The sequence below is a fragment of the Rhinolophus hipposideros genome, assembly GCF_964194185.1.
Source record: "Rhinolophus hipposideros genome assembly, chromosome: 13".
Classification (NCBI taxonomy): domain Eukaryota; kingdom Metazoa; phylum Chordata; class Mammalia; order Chiroptera; family Rhinolophidae; genus Rhinolophus; species Rhinolophus hipposideros.
In genome coordinates, this window is record NC_138059.1 from 28278348 (window position 1) to 28298106 (window position 19759).

The 19759-nt window shown below is 32.0% G+C and overlaps 1 protein-coding gene across 50 annotated transcripts in view; it reads right to left on the reverse strand.

The window, feature by feature from the left end:
• The window catches only part of RIMS2 (regulating synaptic membrane exocytosis 2), a 593954-nt gene that overhangs the window by 119851 nt on the left and 454344 nt on the right, over positions 1-19759 (reverse strand). For 29 of the 50 annotated variants that reach the window (XM_081070114.1, XM_081070110.1, XM_081070156.1 and 26 more), the window contains one exon: positions 11329-11501. The exons of 19 other annotated variants lie outside the window; for them this stretch is intronic. In XM_081070114.1, coding sequence (XP_080926240.1) covers positions 11329-11501 — 173 coding nt within the window. Of the gene's footprint in view, positions 1-10217; positions 10470-11328; positions 11502-19759 lie in introns of all 50 variants that reach the window. 2 more of the 50 variants (XM_081070145.1, XM_081070143.1) reach the window with 1 other exon arrangement.

The following is a 19759-nucleotide window of genomic DNA, read 5'->3' on the forward strand; positions in this document are numbered from 1 at the left end:
AAAGGTGATATTAACATTACTATTTATTAAAACAATGATAAAAATAAAGTGGTGGGGACTTTGAAAGTATAATAGGACAATGAAGTAGCTATATATTAAGAAATGTCTATAAATAGCTCCCTTCTAATATACACTCATTATGTTGACAGACTTTCATGAATATTTTATGTATCCTTGAACATAATGGAACTTGCTTGTTTCTTCTATAATATGCAGAATTCTTTTAATGAAGAGTGCGGTATTCCAATGAATGGTAGAAATACAGTTTAATGATGTGTTAAAATATTAGATATGGGAGTTATGGATTGTATAGATAACCATTAAATAAAAAAGTAAAACCAACTCTGGAAGTCTAGAAAATTAGAAATAAGAAGGCATCAAGTTAGAGGGAAACTGGGAAATGGAGATTCTTCTTCTACCAAGCATGTGCTTCATTAAAGCAAAGCACACACACACACACACACACACACACACACACCACCACCACCACCACCACCACCACCAACAACAACAACATAAATGGAACACTAGAGCTATAATCTCCTTTCATTTCAGCAACTACAGATCCCAAGACAATGTGTTATTTAGAAGTACAGAAAAAGATAGAAAAGGGGGCACTCGTTAACAACATCCCTTCACATTGCGGTTTAATTGCTTTGTTTGAAGTGATTCCCTAAACAATAGTCACAGTGAATTAAGACATTTTAAAATACACAAATTTAAAAATATACATGAAAAGTCAGCAAAACTGATAAATGTTCATGATATTTGCTGAATTATATAAGCCATTTTTATGTATCCCCTCTATTGGTGTTATTACTTGAAAGACAAATCTTATCTCATATTTCTTAGATAATATGTTTCTCCTCTTTGTCATATTTGTTAATTCCTATTTGATTTTACAATTCTTTTCCTAGTCCACATGTCCTTTTAAGAACAAGATCCAACCCCATGGTAAATTTACTCAGCTCCTAAGATCTCTTCTGGGCAATCCCAAATTTTAAATCATAATCCTATGCTTAAACTCAGCGATATAAAACAATTTATTTCACTGAGGGAATGGGGGCCAAAATTAGAAATAGAAAATTAAAGTATGTCATTGAATTTCAAGCAGGTTTCCCAGGAAAAATTTTGAAAGTACTACGCTAAAAGAGTCCATCATAAAGTTTGGGAAATGCTGAGTTAAACAAAACTTTATTACAGGACTTTTCAGAGTGCTGATGTATGCTATGAATCTTGAAGGAAGAACAGTATGTATAGCAGTTCCCAAATTTATTGACATAAAACCATTTATTTTGAAGCATTAGCTCATGGGATTAACTTTCTAGAAATGCACTTGGAAAGCACTGATTTAAAAAGTTCAATTTTATACATTTAAGTATTCATATTTCATATTCTTACCTCACTGACTGATTTTAACCAGAGACCCTTTCAGATACACATGGCAGGAAGATTTAAAAGAAACTAAACAGGAGTACCTAAGGGACCCAAGCGTAAAATAATATGTAATGTTTCAATTATTTTATTTTTTGGATTTTAAAAGTCTTATGCTTGGTTTACACAGAGCTAAGAGCAAGTGTTTGATAAAGCTCTAAAATATGTTCTTGAGCTATTAAATCAGAAAAAAAGACTTCTTAATGATTAGAGGCTATAGAAATCACAAGTTTTCTTCTGAGAATGTTTTCCTACCTGTACAATGCTCAAAGAGTCACTTGTCTCGTCTTGCTTGCCTCAATTTATTGATTTCAAAGGCATTCTACAATGAAGTAAGAGGAACACTGGACTTTGGTGTCAAAATATATGATTTCTATTACGACTTTGACACTTAAATTATTTAATATTGGGCATTTTAGATAACCTCTTATAACTTCAATTTTCCACGCACCTATACATCACTTAGTAGTAGAGAGCTTTAAATGATATAATTAAGTAGTTTATTAAAATGTTGTACCACAAGGAAGTATTATTACTGAATCAACACATTACAATTACTTTTTATACTTCACTCTATCTTGTAATACTTATTTACTTCACTATCTCCCCTCTGAACTTTAAGCAATTTGAGGAAAAGATTAGGTTTTGTTAACCACAATTTCCCTTATTGTAGCACGATCTGGCATAAAAAATATTTGGTGAATAAATGAAGGCAATTTAAGAAATAAAATAATTTTAATTTCAAGACCATTAAAGGTTAACCATATCAAACTATGAAACAAACCTTATAAATGTTTTCCAGAATCTCTAACATATTACTTTGTGACATTATCTTATAATGAATTGTTTTTGGTATTTTGGAAAATTATTTGTCTTGCAGAAATTGTAAGAAGGATCTATCTTATTCTGAATTGTCATGTGGCAAAGTGCTGTAGGAAAGATTCTATGACATATGCAGTTCTAAAAGGCCAAAAAAAGTCAGAATTATACAAATTTACTTTCTTCTTTCCTTTTCTTTCTTTATCAATCTTGACTATTTAAATACTTGTCATGTGCCAGGAAAGGTGTTAAGAGCTTTAAAGATATAATCTCATTAAATTTTCATAACAATGCTGTGAGAAAGTTACTCTATTATTCCCCGAAAAACAGTTTTTATTTGCCCAAGTTTACATTGTTAGGAACTGGGAGAAGCAGGATTCAATCCAGGTTCTGTCTGAATCCAGTGCTAACATTTAACCATTATTCTATGTTACGTCTTATGCAAATTTTGTAAGAAGTAAGCATTATTTATTGTAATACTAAAAATAAATTTTGAATGATGGTGATATTATGCTTATAATAAGTCAGAGTAACATGACATCAAGTTCATAGTCACAACTTTTCAAAACAAGCCAGCCGAATCCCCAACATAAAGTAGTAATTCATACTCCATGATAAATAGTAAAATAAAGCTGATTAAGTCATAGAATGTCCTGAAAATTGCAGTTCTTGTTAGATAACTTCAATATTAAGTTTTATATATCATTTATTCAAAATATTTTGAAAGAAAGTTTAAGAAGACTGATTTACAAATCTTATTACTTTTGCCATCCTCAAATGATAATCATTATTTTATATGTAAAAATGCTGTATGAAGTCTATCTAACAAGAGTGAAAGAAAACCATGTTAGAAAAGATAACAAAAGGGCTCATTAGGCAGTATTTAAAGATTAGACAAATTCATACCAATCTAATGTTCCCCCAAAAGAATGGTGTAAAATGAATTCTAAAATCCTATTGAAAGGTGCAAAAATGAGAGAAATGATTCTTCGTCATACATCAAATCAGTCAACCAACCAACCAACCAACCAACCAGCCAGCCAACCAACCAACCCTATCTTTCCTATATGGAATACAAGTGGGTCATAAAACAAATTCTTATGAAATAAACTCCAATGATTGCTGAAATAAAGAGGAGGTTTATATCCTTTGGAAAAAATATAACCTCCTTGACTATTTAAAAACTTTTGTCAAAGAAGATTTAGATAAACATATTGGGTGCTGCACTATGCTAGAAGCACTGTGGAAAGCTCTTCACGCCTCTAAACTTTCATTGCTTCATTACAACCTCATTTATTCATATACTCATACAGGTGTGAGGTAGTATAGATATTAGCAGGTATGATAATAAATAGAAATGATAGATACCCTACCCTCAAAAGGCTAACTAATGGTCAACCATGGTAGATTAAACATATACTTCAATAATTATAATGCAGCGGAGAGAAAAGAGTGCCACAGAGATACTGTTATTGTAAAAGAATATTAGGTAAATTGTGAAAAAAGAGAAGAGAGGTGTTTCTTGGATGAATTTATATTTGAGTTGGGTATTGAAAGATGGGTACGTATTTTACTCATCAAGAGAAAGAAAGAAACCATACTTTAGACACAAAAATCAATGTAAGCATACACACAATAAAAGCAAAAGCCTGTAATGAGAAGGGTCAGCACGTGTAAAAGGCTGAAGTAATATAAGGCTAAAAAAATAAAGACTGGAATTGTGTTGTTACGGTTCTAGAGTCTAAGGTCAGGTGTTGGTGGGTTTAGTTTTTTTTTCTTGACTATTGCTTCCTCAAGATTAGACCCCATTTCTCCACATGGAGAATCAGAATTTGAAAAATGAAGCCATACGACAGTACCAGACTATACTGACTTACTGGTATCTACCACAATAATACTCAGGCATGATAACTGTTGGACTTCCAACTTGATCTTACTTTTATTATTTCGACAAAAACCAAACCTCTGTATGTTAAATTTGTTCATCATGAATGATACTTGTAGATCTGTCGGAGTCACTGGTCAGAATACTGCATTTTGTTTAGAATAACAGCTGTAGATTAATTTCCCTATTGACTTATAAAAGTAACTACTGAATATGATGGAAACTACTGCAGCAATTTTTCTCCTACCGTGATTATTTTGTATGGTAGAAGTCATTCCAATTTATTTATTTCTCTACTTTCAGACTAAATTTATTTTGATCTCTGACATACAACACGTGGGAAGAATGTTAGAAATAAATATTTAAAAGAAGCATAAAAATGAATTTTACCCATTATATAAGGCAAGAATATAGAAACATTATTAACCTATATATTGAACAGTAGTGGTGATGCCAGAAAACAAAAAAGTCCAACATATAAACGAATGCTAATGGGCATTTTAAATATATACAAACATAAATTGGTATTTTAGCCATAACAAAATCAATTCATCAGTAAAAACGAATCTGTGTAGACATCTGAACAAGACTTTCTGTGTGATATAACAGGATAGAATAATGAGTCACCACAGAAACACAAATTAACAGAAATTGCTAACAATGATTACATTACAAGGTCAATTAAATTGTATATTTTAAAATTTACGTAAGATGTAGGAGTAAATTTTAACTAACACTGATCTCCAATTTCATATCAAAGAATATAGATATGGTATTGAAGTAGAAATTATGAGTTTGCTGGAGAAACCACCCTGAAAATGTGATGACAGCAATAGCAAAGCAAAAGTTGTATTACAAACCTATAACCTTACTACTCATTCCTAATCCTTTTTACTTCAATGAAACACTCAATCTATATCTTGTAACTAAAACCTGGTGCTTCCCTGAACACACTGCTTCTCCCTAAAGTCTTATCTAGTGACAAATGCCTATTCTTGGTCAAAGTTGTAATATTTCTGACTACTGGCTACTTTTCTTGAATATGTCTCTTCTACTTTTATTAAAAAATTTAAATGTCTTTACAGCTTATGACTGTTGACTATGCCAAAATATACTTCTTCGTTTTTTGCTTTTTTTCCCCTATCATCTGATAACCTCATGGTCACTACCTCATTCACTTAAGTTTTTAGGGCCTGGTTTAGTCTTCCTTTTAATTCTCAATCTTACCACAATCCTATGAAGCTTAAGCATTCATTAAAAAGACTTAAGCAGGGAAGATGTAGATGCTTGATCACTGCACTGTACACCTGAAGCTGAACAATAATGAATGCCAACTATAATTTTATATATATAATGTGATGGCTCTGTGCGATGTCGGAGGGATAGTGGATGGGGGGATGAGGGTCCACAGTGTGAGGGATATAAATGATGAACGTCTAAGTATTACCTTGTTTTGTGCACCTGAAACTAATTAAAAAAAAAAAAACACAGAACACAAAGGAAATGAAACAGAACAGGCAAAAAGAAAAAAAGAAAAAAAGACCTAAGCAAATACCTAATAATTCCAAAATTTACATGTCTCCAGTTACCTTCATATTTATTCTTTTCATCTACCCTACACTCCAAAGCTCATGACTTAGAATTTATCAACTAACGGAATAGTTCCACCACAAAAATCTTAAATTTCAATGCCACAGTCTAACAAAAACCTCTTCCAGCACCCCAAACTTGCTTTGTATTACATCATATAGTTTTCGAACTCTTAGATTTTTCTCTGTATCCTCCTACTCTCTCAGTTCCTGTCTGGACTTTTATTCTCTCTGGTCTACAACTGACATTTACACAAGCATCCTCAATTTCTTTCCACCGCTATGTTTCCAACAACCCAAGTCCATCAAAACTCCCACCCCTCAACAAATGCTCCAGTTTGACTCCTCTGTTTGTACACTTAGATTGGCTGACTGCTGCTAGAAAAGATCACACTGCTCTTACACATTGGTGTATCTTGAAATTGTTGGTCTCCAACCTTCAGCTGGATCTGCAGAACTATTCATTAGCCCTTTAGTTTGTCCTTGGTCAGCTACTTCTCCTATTTTCTTTGGTAATTATTCCTAATCCTCAAATCAAATCTCTAATTGAACTTCCAATCTCTTATATTCTTGTCTCTTATGTGTTTGAGAACATTAAGGCCATCAGGTAGTGACAACCAACTTCCCAATTCCCTAATATCTATTTTCATATCTATCTGTCCCCTGGTTTGAGCCAATCCATCCACCTATGCTTCTGATCCCAACCCTTTCCTCCAGTTTCAGGTTGTTACTCTAATAGCTGTACCTTCACAGTAGTCTATCTTCAAATGTTCCTTCTCTTCAGACTACATGCATGATCAAATCTGAAATCTCTCACTTTCAGTATCCGATATGATGACTGGGAAGTCACAAGCACATACTACCACACATGGAAAATATAACAGAAAATCAACATTTAATCCAGTTATTTTCCTAATTTTTAAATGAGAATAGTTTACTTAATTATAAACTGAGAACATTCAATATATATAGCGTTCACAGTTTTAGGCCAATGATTATACTTATGATCAAAGGACAAATTTTGGACTGTACAAAATAGGAAAGAAACTGATCACCTTTTCTTAAGAAAAAGGTCTGTGTTTTATTCATCTTCAGCACCTTGATGATGTTAAAAATGTAAGCAAGAATTGAAAAAAGAAAAGAGACTAATAAACGTTTTGGGGAAAGGTGGCTCTTAAAGGGTATTGGAATAGAACAAAAGATGTTTGACAAACTAAACCCTAAACAAAATATCATTTGCATTTTATCAACACTATTCCCATAATATTTATTGAAGAAGCAAATAAGATTTCCCCCCTCCCTTTTATTTTACAGAGCCTTTCTTTCGAGCATTTTAAAGATATAATTCACTATGTCCCTTTAGAAGTATGTAACATAAGCATACATATGCCATATCCATCAAATTATAGTACATGATCAGGAATATGTGTTTTTACATGTTAACTCTGATTTAAAACTAATATATTAGCAGCAATAAATATTTCATTAACAATTATTCTGCTTGCCCTTCTAAAGATGATAAGAATTTTTCTCCAGATAATTTAGATGGCTTAAGTCTCTTAAAAACAGCTATTCGTGAAAATTTGAACTGATGCCATCTTTTTCCTTTAAAAAATTTCCCTATCTCAAGGATATTCTCTTAAAAAAGATAAATTGTAATTCCATAGAAATGTCTGAGGATTCATATTTATAGAGAATGAGTTTCTTGAATTTTTTACATTTGTTTTATGTCTCCAGAACAGAGCCTGGAAGAATAAGAGTCTAGTCCGATCACAAAACTATCAACATTGTTGGTTTTGACAGTATTATCATTTCCAGCATTTTTTTTTTCTATCTTTCATTGCAGATTTAAGATCTCCCCTTTCTGTGCCAAATCCTTTTGTCAAATACCCTTCTGAATTTGTTCAGGTACCTTGAAGCCATTTTTTGGATATGGAGCTACCCTTAAACATCTACCCACGCAAAGCTAAGAAACTGCTTCACTTTCAGGCTCAGAAGTTCAGAAACGTTTAATTATATTTCTGTCCCCAGTTCTTAGTACAGTGCCTGAGAAATTTTCTAAGTAAATATTGGTTGAATGAACTATTTCTCCTTACTCTTAACACTTTTTTTCTGGGCTAGATTACCACATATATTTGGTATATAATCAGCAAATGTAAATTGACATAAAATACACGCATGTCCACAGAGAAAAATATTTTAAATGGCAAATATAATTTCATATTTTCTAGAGTTCACCATATCATCATCAATGATACTGAGACTTTTACTAGATCTATATACATGTGTGTAAATATAAATAGCTAAATACAAATATATTATTAATCAACTTAGAAAAATATTAATGCAAATATTTCATTAACTTTTTGAATTTACTTTTTGCTATTCATTTTCTACTTGTACATTTAGAAGACGCTCAATCATTTGACTTAATATAAAACAAACAATATAACTCTGTATCACAATGATATTTGATTACTGTAATGAAAACAGCAACTGCAATAGATTTTATTGTAGTCAGTGTTCATTTTAAGTACTAACATTACTATAAATACTTAAATGCTGATGTCAGAATTTTTTGTTCATTTATGAAAGCTTGGATTACAAGTGAAAGGCATAAAATGTCAATATTATTATAGAATAAGACTATTTCCAATAATGTTGCATAAGCATGTAAGTTGTTTTGATCATTTAACCAATCTGTAACTGTGTTTATCATCTACCAAAACAAAATTTCTCTGGGGGTACTCAGACATATTTTCTCTCAGAATAAAGAGTGTTAGTCTTATTCAAAGAAATAAAAGCAAATTCAAGATTCTATGTTGCAACAATTAATTAGGGTCACCAACATTTTCTTACAAAAATTGCAGTTGACACTGCTTGTCATCTTATGGAATATATGTTTCCTGGAGAGAAACGCCTGACCTCCTTTAGTTTATAGTTGCAGAAATATTCTATAGTTACTTAAGCTGAGTACAGTGCCTCAGTGACTCATATTTCTAGGAATATACCATCTTTCCCTTTTCTCTGTAAAATGATGTGTTCTCTTCCTGAAGAACATGAAGAAAGAAATATTAAAAATTGGGAATTTAATTATATACAGTATATACAAAATAAAGCATATTAGAGACTCATATTTTGCCGTTTTTGGAAGAAAGGGAACTATGTTTCTTTCCAAGGAAGGCTTGGAAAGCTTTTCTCTCCGAATTAATGATAAAATGATCCAATACCTAAGTCAGAAAAATGATCTTCACTAATAAACCAATGGAATTATCAAAAGTTAGACAAATAATGAAGACAGACAGACTAAAATTACTAGTTTAGACTCAAATCACAAAATATTCCTAACTTAAGATTCATGTTTAGATTTAATGTCTATTAGAAACTTTCATAGAGCAGAGATATAGTTAAACATACCAATCTGAGACAAAAAGTGAAGTACCATAGACTAAACCACGGAATTGTACAAACCAAGAGGTAAATGTCTGTCCCAATTATTAGTTAATTATGAGTAAAGCAGAAAATGAGACTGGTTTTAGATATAATAATGCAAAATTTGGCTTATAATAGTGTATGCTTATCAAGCAGACTTTATACTAACACAAAATCAAATTCTGGACAGAATCCTAGAAACACCAATTCCTCCAAAATGTACATAATTTGCAATTCTCAGTCTCAGATATATGCAATTAGAGAAATCTCATCTCCTCGGGTAGACGGATGAAGAGTTTCTGCATACTGTGCAGATCTGACCTTCAGTACAACACTGTAAAGATAGCTTCATATGGAACTTAGTGCCTTGCGCTATGAAAATGAAAACAGTTGCTTTATGCCTTGTTGTTTGTGTTTTTTTCTCTGTCTTTGTCTCCTGTTTAAATTTCCTTCTCTGACAGTTTCTCTGGCGGAATGAATTTCGAGAGGGCCTGACCCAATATGTCTGCCTTCTAATAAGCTCTAGGGCATCAAATCCTTTTTTATCACAGTATCAAAGAGCACTGTCACTGCTTTGCAATCCTCATCAGCACTCAAAACTACACTAGAACCCACTAGAAAACTAAGCAAAGGAGCCAGAGACTGAATAAAGCTTACTTTTTGCTACTCATTTTAAAAATTAATTTCCAGTATGTAATATTTCTTATAAAGTAGGATAAACATTTTCAGACACTTCAGAATCTCATTTTAAAGGTTGTGACTCTACAAATGGGAAGGATATAAAATAATTAATGTTAAAGAACTAAAGGGAAATTTAAGTTTGATTCAGTTACGTAACTTGAAAACCAAATAAGACTCAGAGCTAGTGGATACAAATTAAAGACTGTTTAATAAATCAATCTATTTGATAATAATTTGCCAACATACTAATTAGTTGTATTAGAAGATATATAGATAAAACACAGGAAAAGAAACCAAATGCAAATGGCAAAACAGTTTTTAGGGGTAGGAAAAAAACTACACAAAGGGAAACGTCTACAAAAATAAACATATTTTACCTGTCATCATCCTGTGAGAATCGCCTTTGTAAATCCTCTTTATTCCACTGTTCTTTTTCATTCCCTTGCTCAGGTATAGTTTGTGTTTTTATCTCGCCTCCTGATTCTCTGTTTTTTTCATTATTACATATTTTTATAATTTCTTTCCCTTTCCCATTCTCATTAATTCTTTCTTCCTTTACCTCCTGCTCCTCATGAACTATCTCTTCATGTTTATCCCCTTCTTTCCCTCCCTCTTCTATTCCCTTTGGCCTTTGAAAGCAACACAAATTGAAGGCATGCAAATAAACACAAAAAAGAAAGAGAAAGTAAGAAAAAATGCATACAAAATTAAACAGAAAGGTAATGAAAACTACTAAAACATAAATAAAAATTAAATCTTTTAAATCTTGAAACTTTTCCCCAGTGTATACCAGAGAAGCACTGTATAAAACACTTCATCATAATTGTTTTTAAATCATATTTTCTTGTTACAAAGTTGCATGGAAAAAAGTTCTGGTTTCTCCATTATAGATTTTTTTTTTTGATACAATAGAAGTAAAAAAATAATTTAGCTTAGTTACCCGTAAAATCTATAGGTCAGGTGATGAACACAAATTATACTAACATGTATCTGACACTTAGAAATTTTGAGAAGCTATGAAGGTGTTCCACGCATTTATAAAAGTTTCAGGAGGATAAAGGAGCATCATATTAAAAAAGGAATATTCTTATGTTTTCTGAATCACTGAAATATATTCACCTAGGAAAATGAAAACCTTCAATATATTATTTTTCATATTTCTCAGAATATTAAAAAAATTCAAGTCTTCACAAAACTGTCACTTTAATTTCATAAAGACATAATAATAACAGAATTACTTCTTAAACAGCAGACATTAAAAAATAACTAATGATATTATTTCAAGTAATCTAGTAGGAAAATTGTTGTAAGTTCTATAAAACTCTCTTGTGCAAGAACTTTGAAATGCAGACCAAAATACAAAAAGTAATATGTATAGAAGTTCTTACTGCCTTAACCTTTAGAAATAAAGACATTTATATTTATCCAAAGGAAAATAAGGAGCTTCTAGTATATATTTAGAGTAGTTTCCTGCTCAAGTCCCCTTACCTGATTTTCTTGTTTCCTCTTGGTCGTTCTGATTGGACAGACATGTAGCTTGTGCTGCTGAAACGAGAAGCACTACTAGTCCTTGAAACCGCAGATATATCACTTACATCACTGTCCGAAGATTTAGTGGAAACATTATCTGCCCCTCTATGAGGATCCCATCCTGATCGATACTGTTAACACAGATTGACAAATACGCAGAAGTTGTCAGTATTACCACACAAAGCAATTATTAGCTTCTCCTATTTCAGCACTTTATTGTCCACAGAGGATACTGCAAAAACCCCCACTCAGTTGCATATAAAACAAAAGTGAATGGCTATTCTCCTAAAAGAAAAATTCAATTTATATGAAACCCTTGTTTTTAGCAAAGGCAATTAGAGCATTTTCACCACACCCAATGAAGGCCATTACAATAGTTTCAAAACAGCAGTGGCCTCAGGGAAGAACATGAGGTAAAATCTGGGAAATAAACATTTGGCTTAATATAAGGGAGTAGAATTATTTTTATTTCTGAATAAAATTTGAAAAAAGAGTATGATAAAGTTGCCATTGTAACTTATAAAATCCAATTTTGCAGCCATCAATTTTCTCTTTAATCCGTTATGTTTCATTGAAAACCTAGAGACAACACAAAATCTAATTATTAAAATACTGTTTTTAGAATAGCCAAGAGAAAAGAGAAAGTTTCATTTCTGAATGATGCTGGAATTTTGATGAATCCTAGAAATACTAGAGAAAGTCATTATTATTTACAATAGTTCAAACTTCCTGTAATTAAAATAATCAGTTATCTGGCACAGGCAGGGTGCAGGGTATTCTGGGTGTTCAAATATTCTGGTAAATCAAAAACCGTCGTAAATGCTTTACATTAATGACATTGGGTTGTAAAAAACATAATAGACTTTGGAGTCTGGAAAACCAGGAGTAAGGAAAACTCTTACTAACTGGGTAAACTGGAGCAAATTCCTTAACTTTTAAAAGTCTGTTTATAAAATAATAGGGATAATATCTTTGCAGGGTTGTTTTGAAAACTAGAAATACAGCAGACCCTTGAACAACACAAGGGTTAGGAAAGTTTATCCCCCACACAATCGAAAATCCGTATATAACTGTTGACCCCTCTAAAACTTAACTGCTAATCACCTACTGTTGACTGGATCTTTATCAATAACAAACAGTCAATTAACACGTTTTGTATGTTATATGTATTATATACCGTACTCTTACAATAATGCAAGCTAGAGAAAATAAAATGTTATTAAGAAAATAATAAGAAAGAAAATACGTATACAGTATTTGTTGAAAAAAATCCACACATAAGTGGATCTGCACAGTTCAAACCAGTGCTGTTCAAATGTAAATGTAATATATGTCTAGTACCTGGCATAATATAAATAAATGCCAGTATTATTATTGTCTTGCCAGTTATTACTGGGGTAAGAGAATATCTGCTAATAGATTTTCCTTTATAGGCACTTCAAACATACTACTGATATATCCTTATCTAATCAATTTTGCAACGGAGATTTTTCAAAACATAGAGTGTGGTAAATTTCACAAAGCCTTAGAAAAATGATTATCTTATATAAGCCATTTACTGTGACTTGAAGAATCATTACCCAATGGATCCGTATGAATTACAATTCACTGCAAATATTAGATGTAAACATACTGGCTAAGATAAAATGAATTGTACTAGGGTGTAGTATAACCCTTAGCTCAGATTCAAAATGACCTGTTTTTTACCCCCAGGATCTTCCAGTATCTAGTTATACATTTTTGAGTTAACCTATCCTTTTCTTCAAATGTAAAATAAAGGGATTATTTCTAAGGTCCATAACATTTTAATAATCAAATCCTTAATCTAGAAATATACATTCAAATTAGGTGAAATGTTGGCCTTTCTTATCCCATTTTAACTTTCCACTTTGCTGGGTAAATTCTCTATTACCACAAAGAATACAATTAAATTCTTTAAAAAAGTCATTGCCTTTTGTTTCAGGAAATATCTATGTAAATAGAACTCTCATGTTTTATTTTAAAAGGAAGATTATTTATTTACAGTGGATTTATTTGCAGAACATTTAGTCCCTGATATTCTTTTTCAAACTAAAGTTATTTAAAATAATATAAAACGTCACTGTAAATGAAAATGTCTTCAGTCATTGACAAGAATAGCATTTCAATAAGTGAATCAACGTTATCTATTTTAGATATGCATATACATACTGGCTAACATAGATAACGTATATATATACGCATATACACATAATACATATGTACACATATATATATACATATAATATATGTACACATATGTTTTACCAAATTTATTAAAAGTAAATTTTAATATCAAGTTGAGACATAAATGAGAAGTCTTTAATTTTATTTATATACTTTTTGAACATTTCATTTATATGAAAAATGAATGTTTCAATAAAATTTTCAAAACTATTAAATTGTTCAATACATATTGTACTGTATTTGACAGACTTCATCTTTCTCATTCTTATAATTTATAATAAAAAAAGAGAAGCAGCCTGCTATTATATCTTTTAAAACAATTTATCATTGCATAGATAGGCAGTTTGGTATTACATTTTTTTCTTTGAAGCAGATTTGGTATTATATTTTTTCCTTCGCTTTTGTTCATGGGACTATAATATCATCCAAATTCAAGTCTCTCTAAGGTAATAAGGATGTTATGTGATGATTAGGAGCATATACTCCGGAGTGAGCCTGACTCAGTGGTCTGAATCCTGGCTACAGAAATTATTAGGCTTGTGATCTTGGGCTAATTGTTTCTACGAGTTCCAGTTTTTATCCAACATAATATGGATAACAATCATACCAATCTCCTGAACTTGCTGCAAGGATTAAATAAGATAATGTATGCAAAGCACTTAGCACAATATCTGACTCATAACAAGTATTTCATAAATGACAAAGGATGATGATGATGATGATGATAATGATTATATAGTAGCTAAAAGTTGGCTTGGTATCAATTCTAGGAATATCTTTACTAAAAGAAATATTAGGTCAAAACACCTAACAATAAATATATTATTTTAAGACTGCTCTAAGCTGTAGGAAAAATATAACTATTTCTACATATATATACACCCAATGGATTTGTTGCAAAACTATGTTTATAGAGCTAAATTTAAATATTAAATGAAACTTTTTCACTAACTCCCAGTATGTCATCAGGCCTCACTTTCCGCATTTGGCCAGGTTCATCTACGTCCCATCAACTTATAGGGAATTACTGACCTGCAACTGTAGGATGAGGAATAGCTCTATCTCAGCAGGACATATATGACACTTCTTGGCTGACATAGAGATTCCTTTAAAATTTTTGTTTCTCATACTTTATCCTGATATCCAAAGCTCCCTGGTAACTGTTTATCCCATGTCTCCTGGACTGCTTGTCTGATTTGCTTTGCCTTCATTTCTAAATCCTAACTGTATACCTGACTTTTGAATTTCAGTAGTTAGGTTCTGACTTTGCACACTCTGGACTTTTGCTTTTCAGGGTGTCATGGTTTTTGATCCTGTTGCTATGACTCACAGGCCAGCCTAAGGCTTAAGAATTTGTTTTTTTAAGACACACATGGTGTACATTGTACCTATCTTTGGCTAAGACCTCTCAGATAATCTAGTTCGCTGAGTGAAAATTTTGGATATGTAAAATTTAAGGAAATATAAGATTCTGTATGCTATAGTTTGATGCCTTGTATATAATTCATCACACGATACCTCTTGTTATAGGTGTGTGTGTGTGTGTGTGTGTGTGTGTGTGTGTGTGTGTGTTCATGTTTAATTTTCAAACCCTCTATTTGAATATAAGATCCTAAAGCCCAGGACAATATTTTCCTTATTTTTGTAACTTTCTGAGCACATAACAAAGATTTAATTTAATTTAAACTCTGACATTTAGCTTTCATACCTGGAAGAAAAGGATAAATCATCTCTTTGTAAGGATTATCATGAGGAGTGAGAAAGAAGGTGCTCAAAATACCCAACAGTATCCTTAGCATACAGCAGATGCTCATTTCCGGTGCCTAAAGCAGGAGGTCACTAAATAAAAAAACTGAGTGGAACAATTTACATAAAAAAAAAATTAGCCCAAATCTCTAGTCTGATGATGATTCTGCTATCTACTCAAGGCTTGCACCAAACGCATTTTTCTGTCTACTTCTAAGCAACTGAGCAAGTTTACTTTTGAGATACAGCTCAGGTGTGCATTACAAATAGACATATGATAAGCAGAATGAGAAATTTGGAAAGTGAGAAATAATAAGAAAAATATGTTTTTTAGGAAAAATATTTTCATAAATAAAACTTCAGAACCTCTTTTAAACCTATTTACAATGTAACAGCTTCATATATACAGCTCATAAAAAAGCCCAGAAATCAAAGTAAAAAAATGACCTAACATTGGAGTTTACTTTTAAAATGGTTCTTTTTTTCTCTTCCTAAATGGTTTCTTGCTTGTCCTAAAGTATAATAGAAAGTTATATAATTTAACAGTGAGATAGAAGGAGCTAACTTATTATTATACCACAGTAATGAGTTATAAATATGAATAAATAAGTTCATTTATTTAGGAAATAGTTGGTGTTGTTTTGGCACTATACAATAAACAACGTTTTAAAGAATTAGCTTATATTAGTTGACAGTTGACAGCTGAACAATGAATAATATGTTCATCATTCTCTTTACAAAACAAAACATCATTCTTTTTACAGAACAAAAACAAAGAAGATTTATTGCATAGGATTATAAGGTCCCAGCTGAAAACTGTGCTCTGATTGGAGTTGATTAAAATCTTAGCATTAGTAAGAGAGTGACAAAGCTTTCCCGACAATATTTTGATGTTTTGTACATTACTATCAAGCAAATCATGAACTAAAAAAAAAATATTAACAGGAAATTATTATTCTTCAGGATGTTCCAGACTCTAAGGAGTTCCTAAGTGGCCTGGAAAAGTTAATGTTCTCCCTATTTCCCTAACATTAGCGGAATGTAACAGCATATCTGCAAAACTCTACTGAAAGGAAAGTTTTAATTAAAATTTTAGAATAACAGTCCTGAGAGAAAAGTATATTTGAATTTTTAAAACAAGATTTTCCTTTTCTCCAGTATACTCATCTGAGGTTCTTAGATTAGTTAATATCCTAGTTTGATTTCTCTACAGCATCTCAGCAACTCAGGTTATTTGAGTTTGTACATGAAATCCTCAGTTAAAATGTGGGGGTGGAATTATGAGTTCCATTAAGCATTCCTAGTTTTCAATTTAATAAAACTCACCAGAAACTGCAATTTGTTATCTAAAACTCTACTCCAAGGATTGGTGATAAATAGTAGGCAGTAAGAAAGCCCAAGTGTGAAGAAAAACAAGTTTTACGCCATCAAGAAGTACTTGGAGGAATATTCATATCATATTTTGACAGAAAACTCAATGAGTAGATCAAAAATTAGCAAAAAATATGGCTAAGATAATCTTTGGAAGAGAAAGGAGAGGCTGAATTCTGGGCGGGGCTTTGCTATCAGTCTGGGGGAATAGAGGAGATAAGAACAGAGCAGATAGTCTTGGCACAACAGTCAATTAAATAATCATGTGAATAAGAAGATGCTCTCATTTTTCACCATTCTGTTTTCATTTCATATCTTAATTCAATACAGTGTGGTGTGCTGGTATATGTTTAACAACTAGCTATCCTAGGGGAAAAAAAAGTTGATTTACAGAGTTTACTGATTTCCAAGGAATAAATACTCCCACCATAGCTGATTTCAGGTTACTAAGCGGTCGCTGCACACAGAGTTGGTGAACACCACTAGGCGTGGGGTTTAGGAATACATACATGCATTGTTTGTAGGACTCACCAAGACTCCTTAGGAGAAAACGAGTAAGGGATAATAACATATCATATCTGTAAATTGCCCATCCAGAGAAATTTTGTGAAAAATAAAACAGCAAGAACAGCTTAAGGTAAAAAAACCCCACAATTGTAGAAAATTAACCTCAGACCAATACTTACTAAATGGCCAACTGTTGTCTTTTGGTCTGAAGGACATTTATAAAGTTAATCATTTTTCCTGGAGAATTTGTACAAGAAGAATTATTGCTAGTAGTCTATTATGACTTTCGCAAAGGCTTGGCTCAGTGGGAACTCTGCTTATTAGTAATCAGCTGTTTCTAGAGTAATATCATCCTTTACTTACTTCCATTGATTCCTCACAATTTTCAGAGATGGAAATGCCAGTTTTGCAATGGAATCCCAGATTTTAGGTAACTGCAGAACTCATGCTTTTGCCTTTAACAAATGCATTCACCACTTTGCTCCTCAGAACCCACAACTCTTTGCCTATTCTAATCTATCATTTACTGACACTGTGCTCAAGAACAAACAAAAACCACCAAAACATCCTAATTTACCAGCCAATAGAATGTTTTTAGTTTTCTTCTTTTTTGATCTTGCTATTACATCTAATGTCGTTAAAGTTCTTCTTGAAACTTTTCCATAATGGCAGCTCAGATAACGTCACTCATAGTTTCTCCCTTATCTCCTGGACCATCCTTAATCTCTTTTGCCTGCTTCGCTGTCCCTAACCTGATTTTAAATTATATTTTCCCACAATTTCAATCTTTAGCCCTATTTTCTTTTCACTATACACATTGCCCCAGGGGGACCTAATCCATTATCTATCATCCATTTTAATTATTAGGTTGGCGCAAAAGTAATTGCAGTTTAAAAGGTTAAACATCATTGTAATAACTGCAATTACTTTTGCACCAACCTAATACAATGTAGTGACTAGTAAATCCTTATCTTTTGTCCTCTCCTTTCTCCCAACCTTCAGACTTGTATTTCTAGATTCTAACAGGACATCGTCCGTATGTCATTTTGCAGGTACATCAAATTAAATATGGCCAAAACCAAATTTATTCTTTTTCACCCCAAGCCAGTTGTTCTTGTATCTCCTATATCCCCACTGTTATTTACTAGGTTCAATATCAAACTAAAACCTAGAAAATTTGTGAGTTGTCTTTGACTTCTCCAATATTCTCCATTCTAATCAGTCATGAATATGGCTCATTCATTTTATGAAAACAAATGTCCTTGGTCTTTCATTGATGGTAATTAGAGTCTATTATACCTATTTATTTATCACAGTTGCTCCTGAATGCCTACCAATATTCTTTCTCCCCTTCTTTCTTTAAAGAATCCAGATACATTTTGGTTATTTAACAACAACTACAACAAAACAACTTCATTTCCCAGGATCACTTGTAGCTAGGGTGACCATTTCACTTGAGTCTGGCCTCTGAGATATAAGCAAAAATCTAGGGATTTGGAGAAAGCTATTACTTTTATGATTCCAGTGGGATGACTCATCTGGTATGGCCATTGCCTTTCTCTCTTCACTTTTCTTTCTGATGGGAGGTTAAACATGAACGTAGGTGTGCAGTAGTCATTCTGTGACAATGGGGATGAATATCTTACTCTAACAGGGAGCAGGAAGACAGGGAGCTTGGCTCCTTAAACAGTAGTATCAGCCCTGCTATTTGGATTCCTTGTTTGTGAAAAATCAACAAAAAAATTCCTTATTTATTCAAATACTTTTGTAAGGTTTTTTGTTGTTATTTTTACATCTGAATTCATAAATCTGAAGGCAAACCTGATTGATATACCACTCATCCTGTTCTGTGTCAGAAAAATATTTTCTGACCACATGGTAAAAAGGAACAGTATTTAATCAGCAATATTGATGAAAACCATAATGTAGTCATCTAATTTTAATGATAAGAGGCAGTATATGATAATGACTACAAGATATAGAGTTGAAAGATATGAATGTGTAACTGTTCTTAGACTTACTGGGAGCTATGTTATCTTGGGCAAGTCTCTTAATTTCTCTAAGACTAATGTGTGTTTTAAAAGAGATCATAGGTCTTGACACATAGTACATAAATATTAATCATGATAATAATTAGGTATAATCCATGATGATTCTAAAGAAGCTCTAGATTGTGATACTCAATTTTCATCATCATTTGTCTACAATCTCCAACATTTTCTCTTGACTTGAAAAAAGCTATGAAAACTTTATAAGTTCCTAATTCCATCTCATTAAATAAGTAATTGTCCTTTGACATCAGATTCGTTTATTTACTTTGAGTAGGATAACACCAAACCTGACTTGTAAATTCAGATGTTTTTATTCTAAAAGCTGTTAACCTGGGTTAGTTTTCATAATTATTTTTATACTTGGCATCAAGAAAAGTCAGACCAAGGAATGTAACAATCCATGACCATAACACTAATAATGATTAAAATTTGAATAGTTTTTATAGTTTACAAACAACTTGCAAATATTTTCTACATCATTTTATTTTCCCAACATCTAAAACTATTAT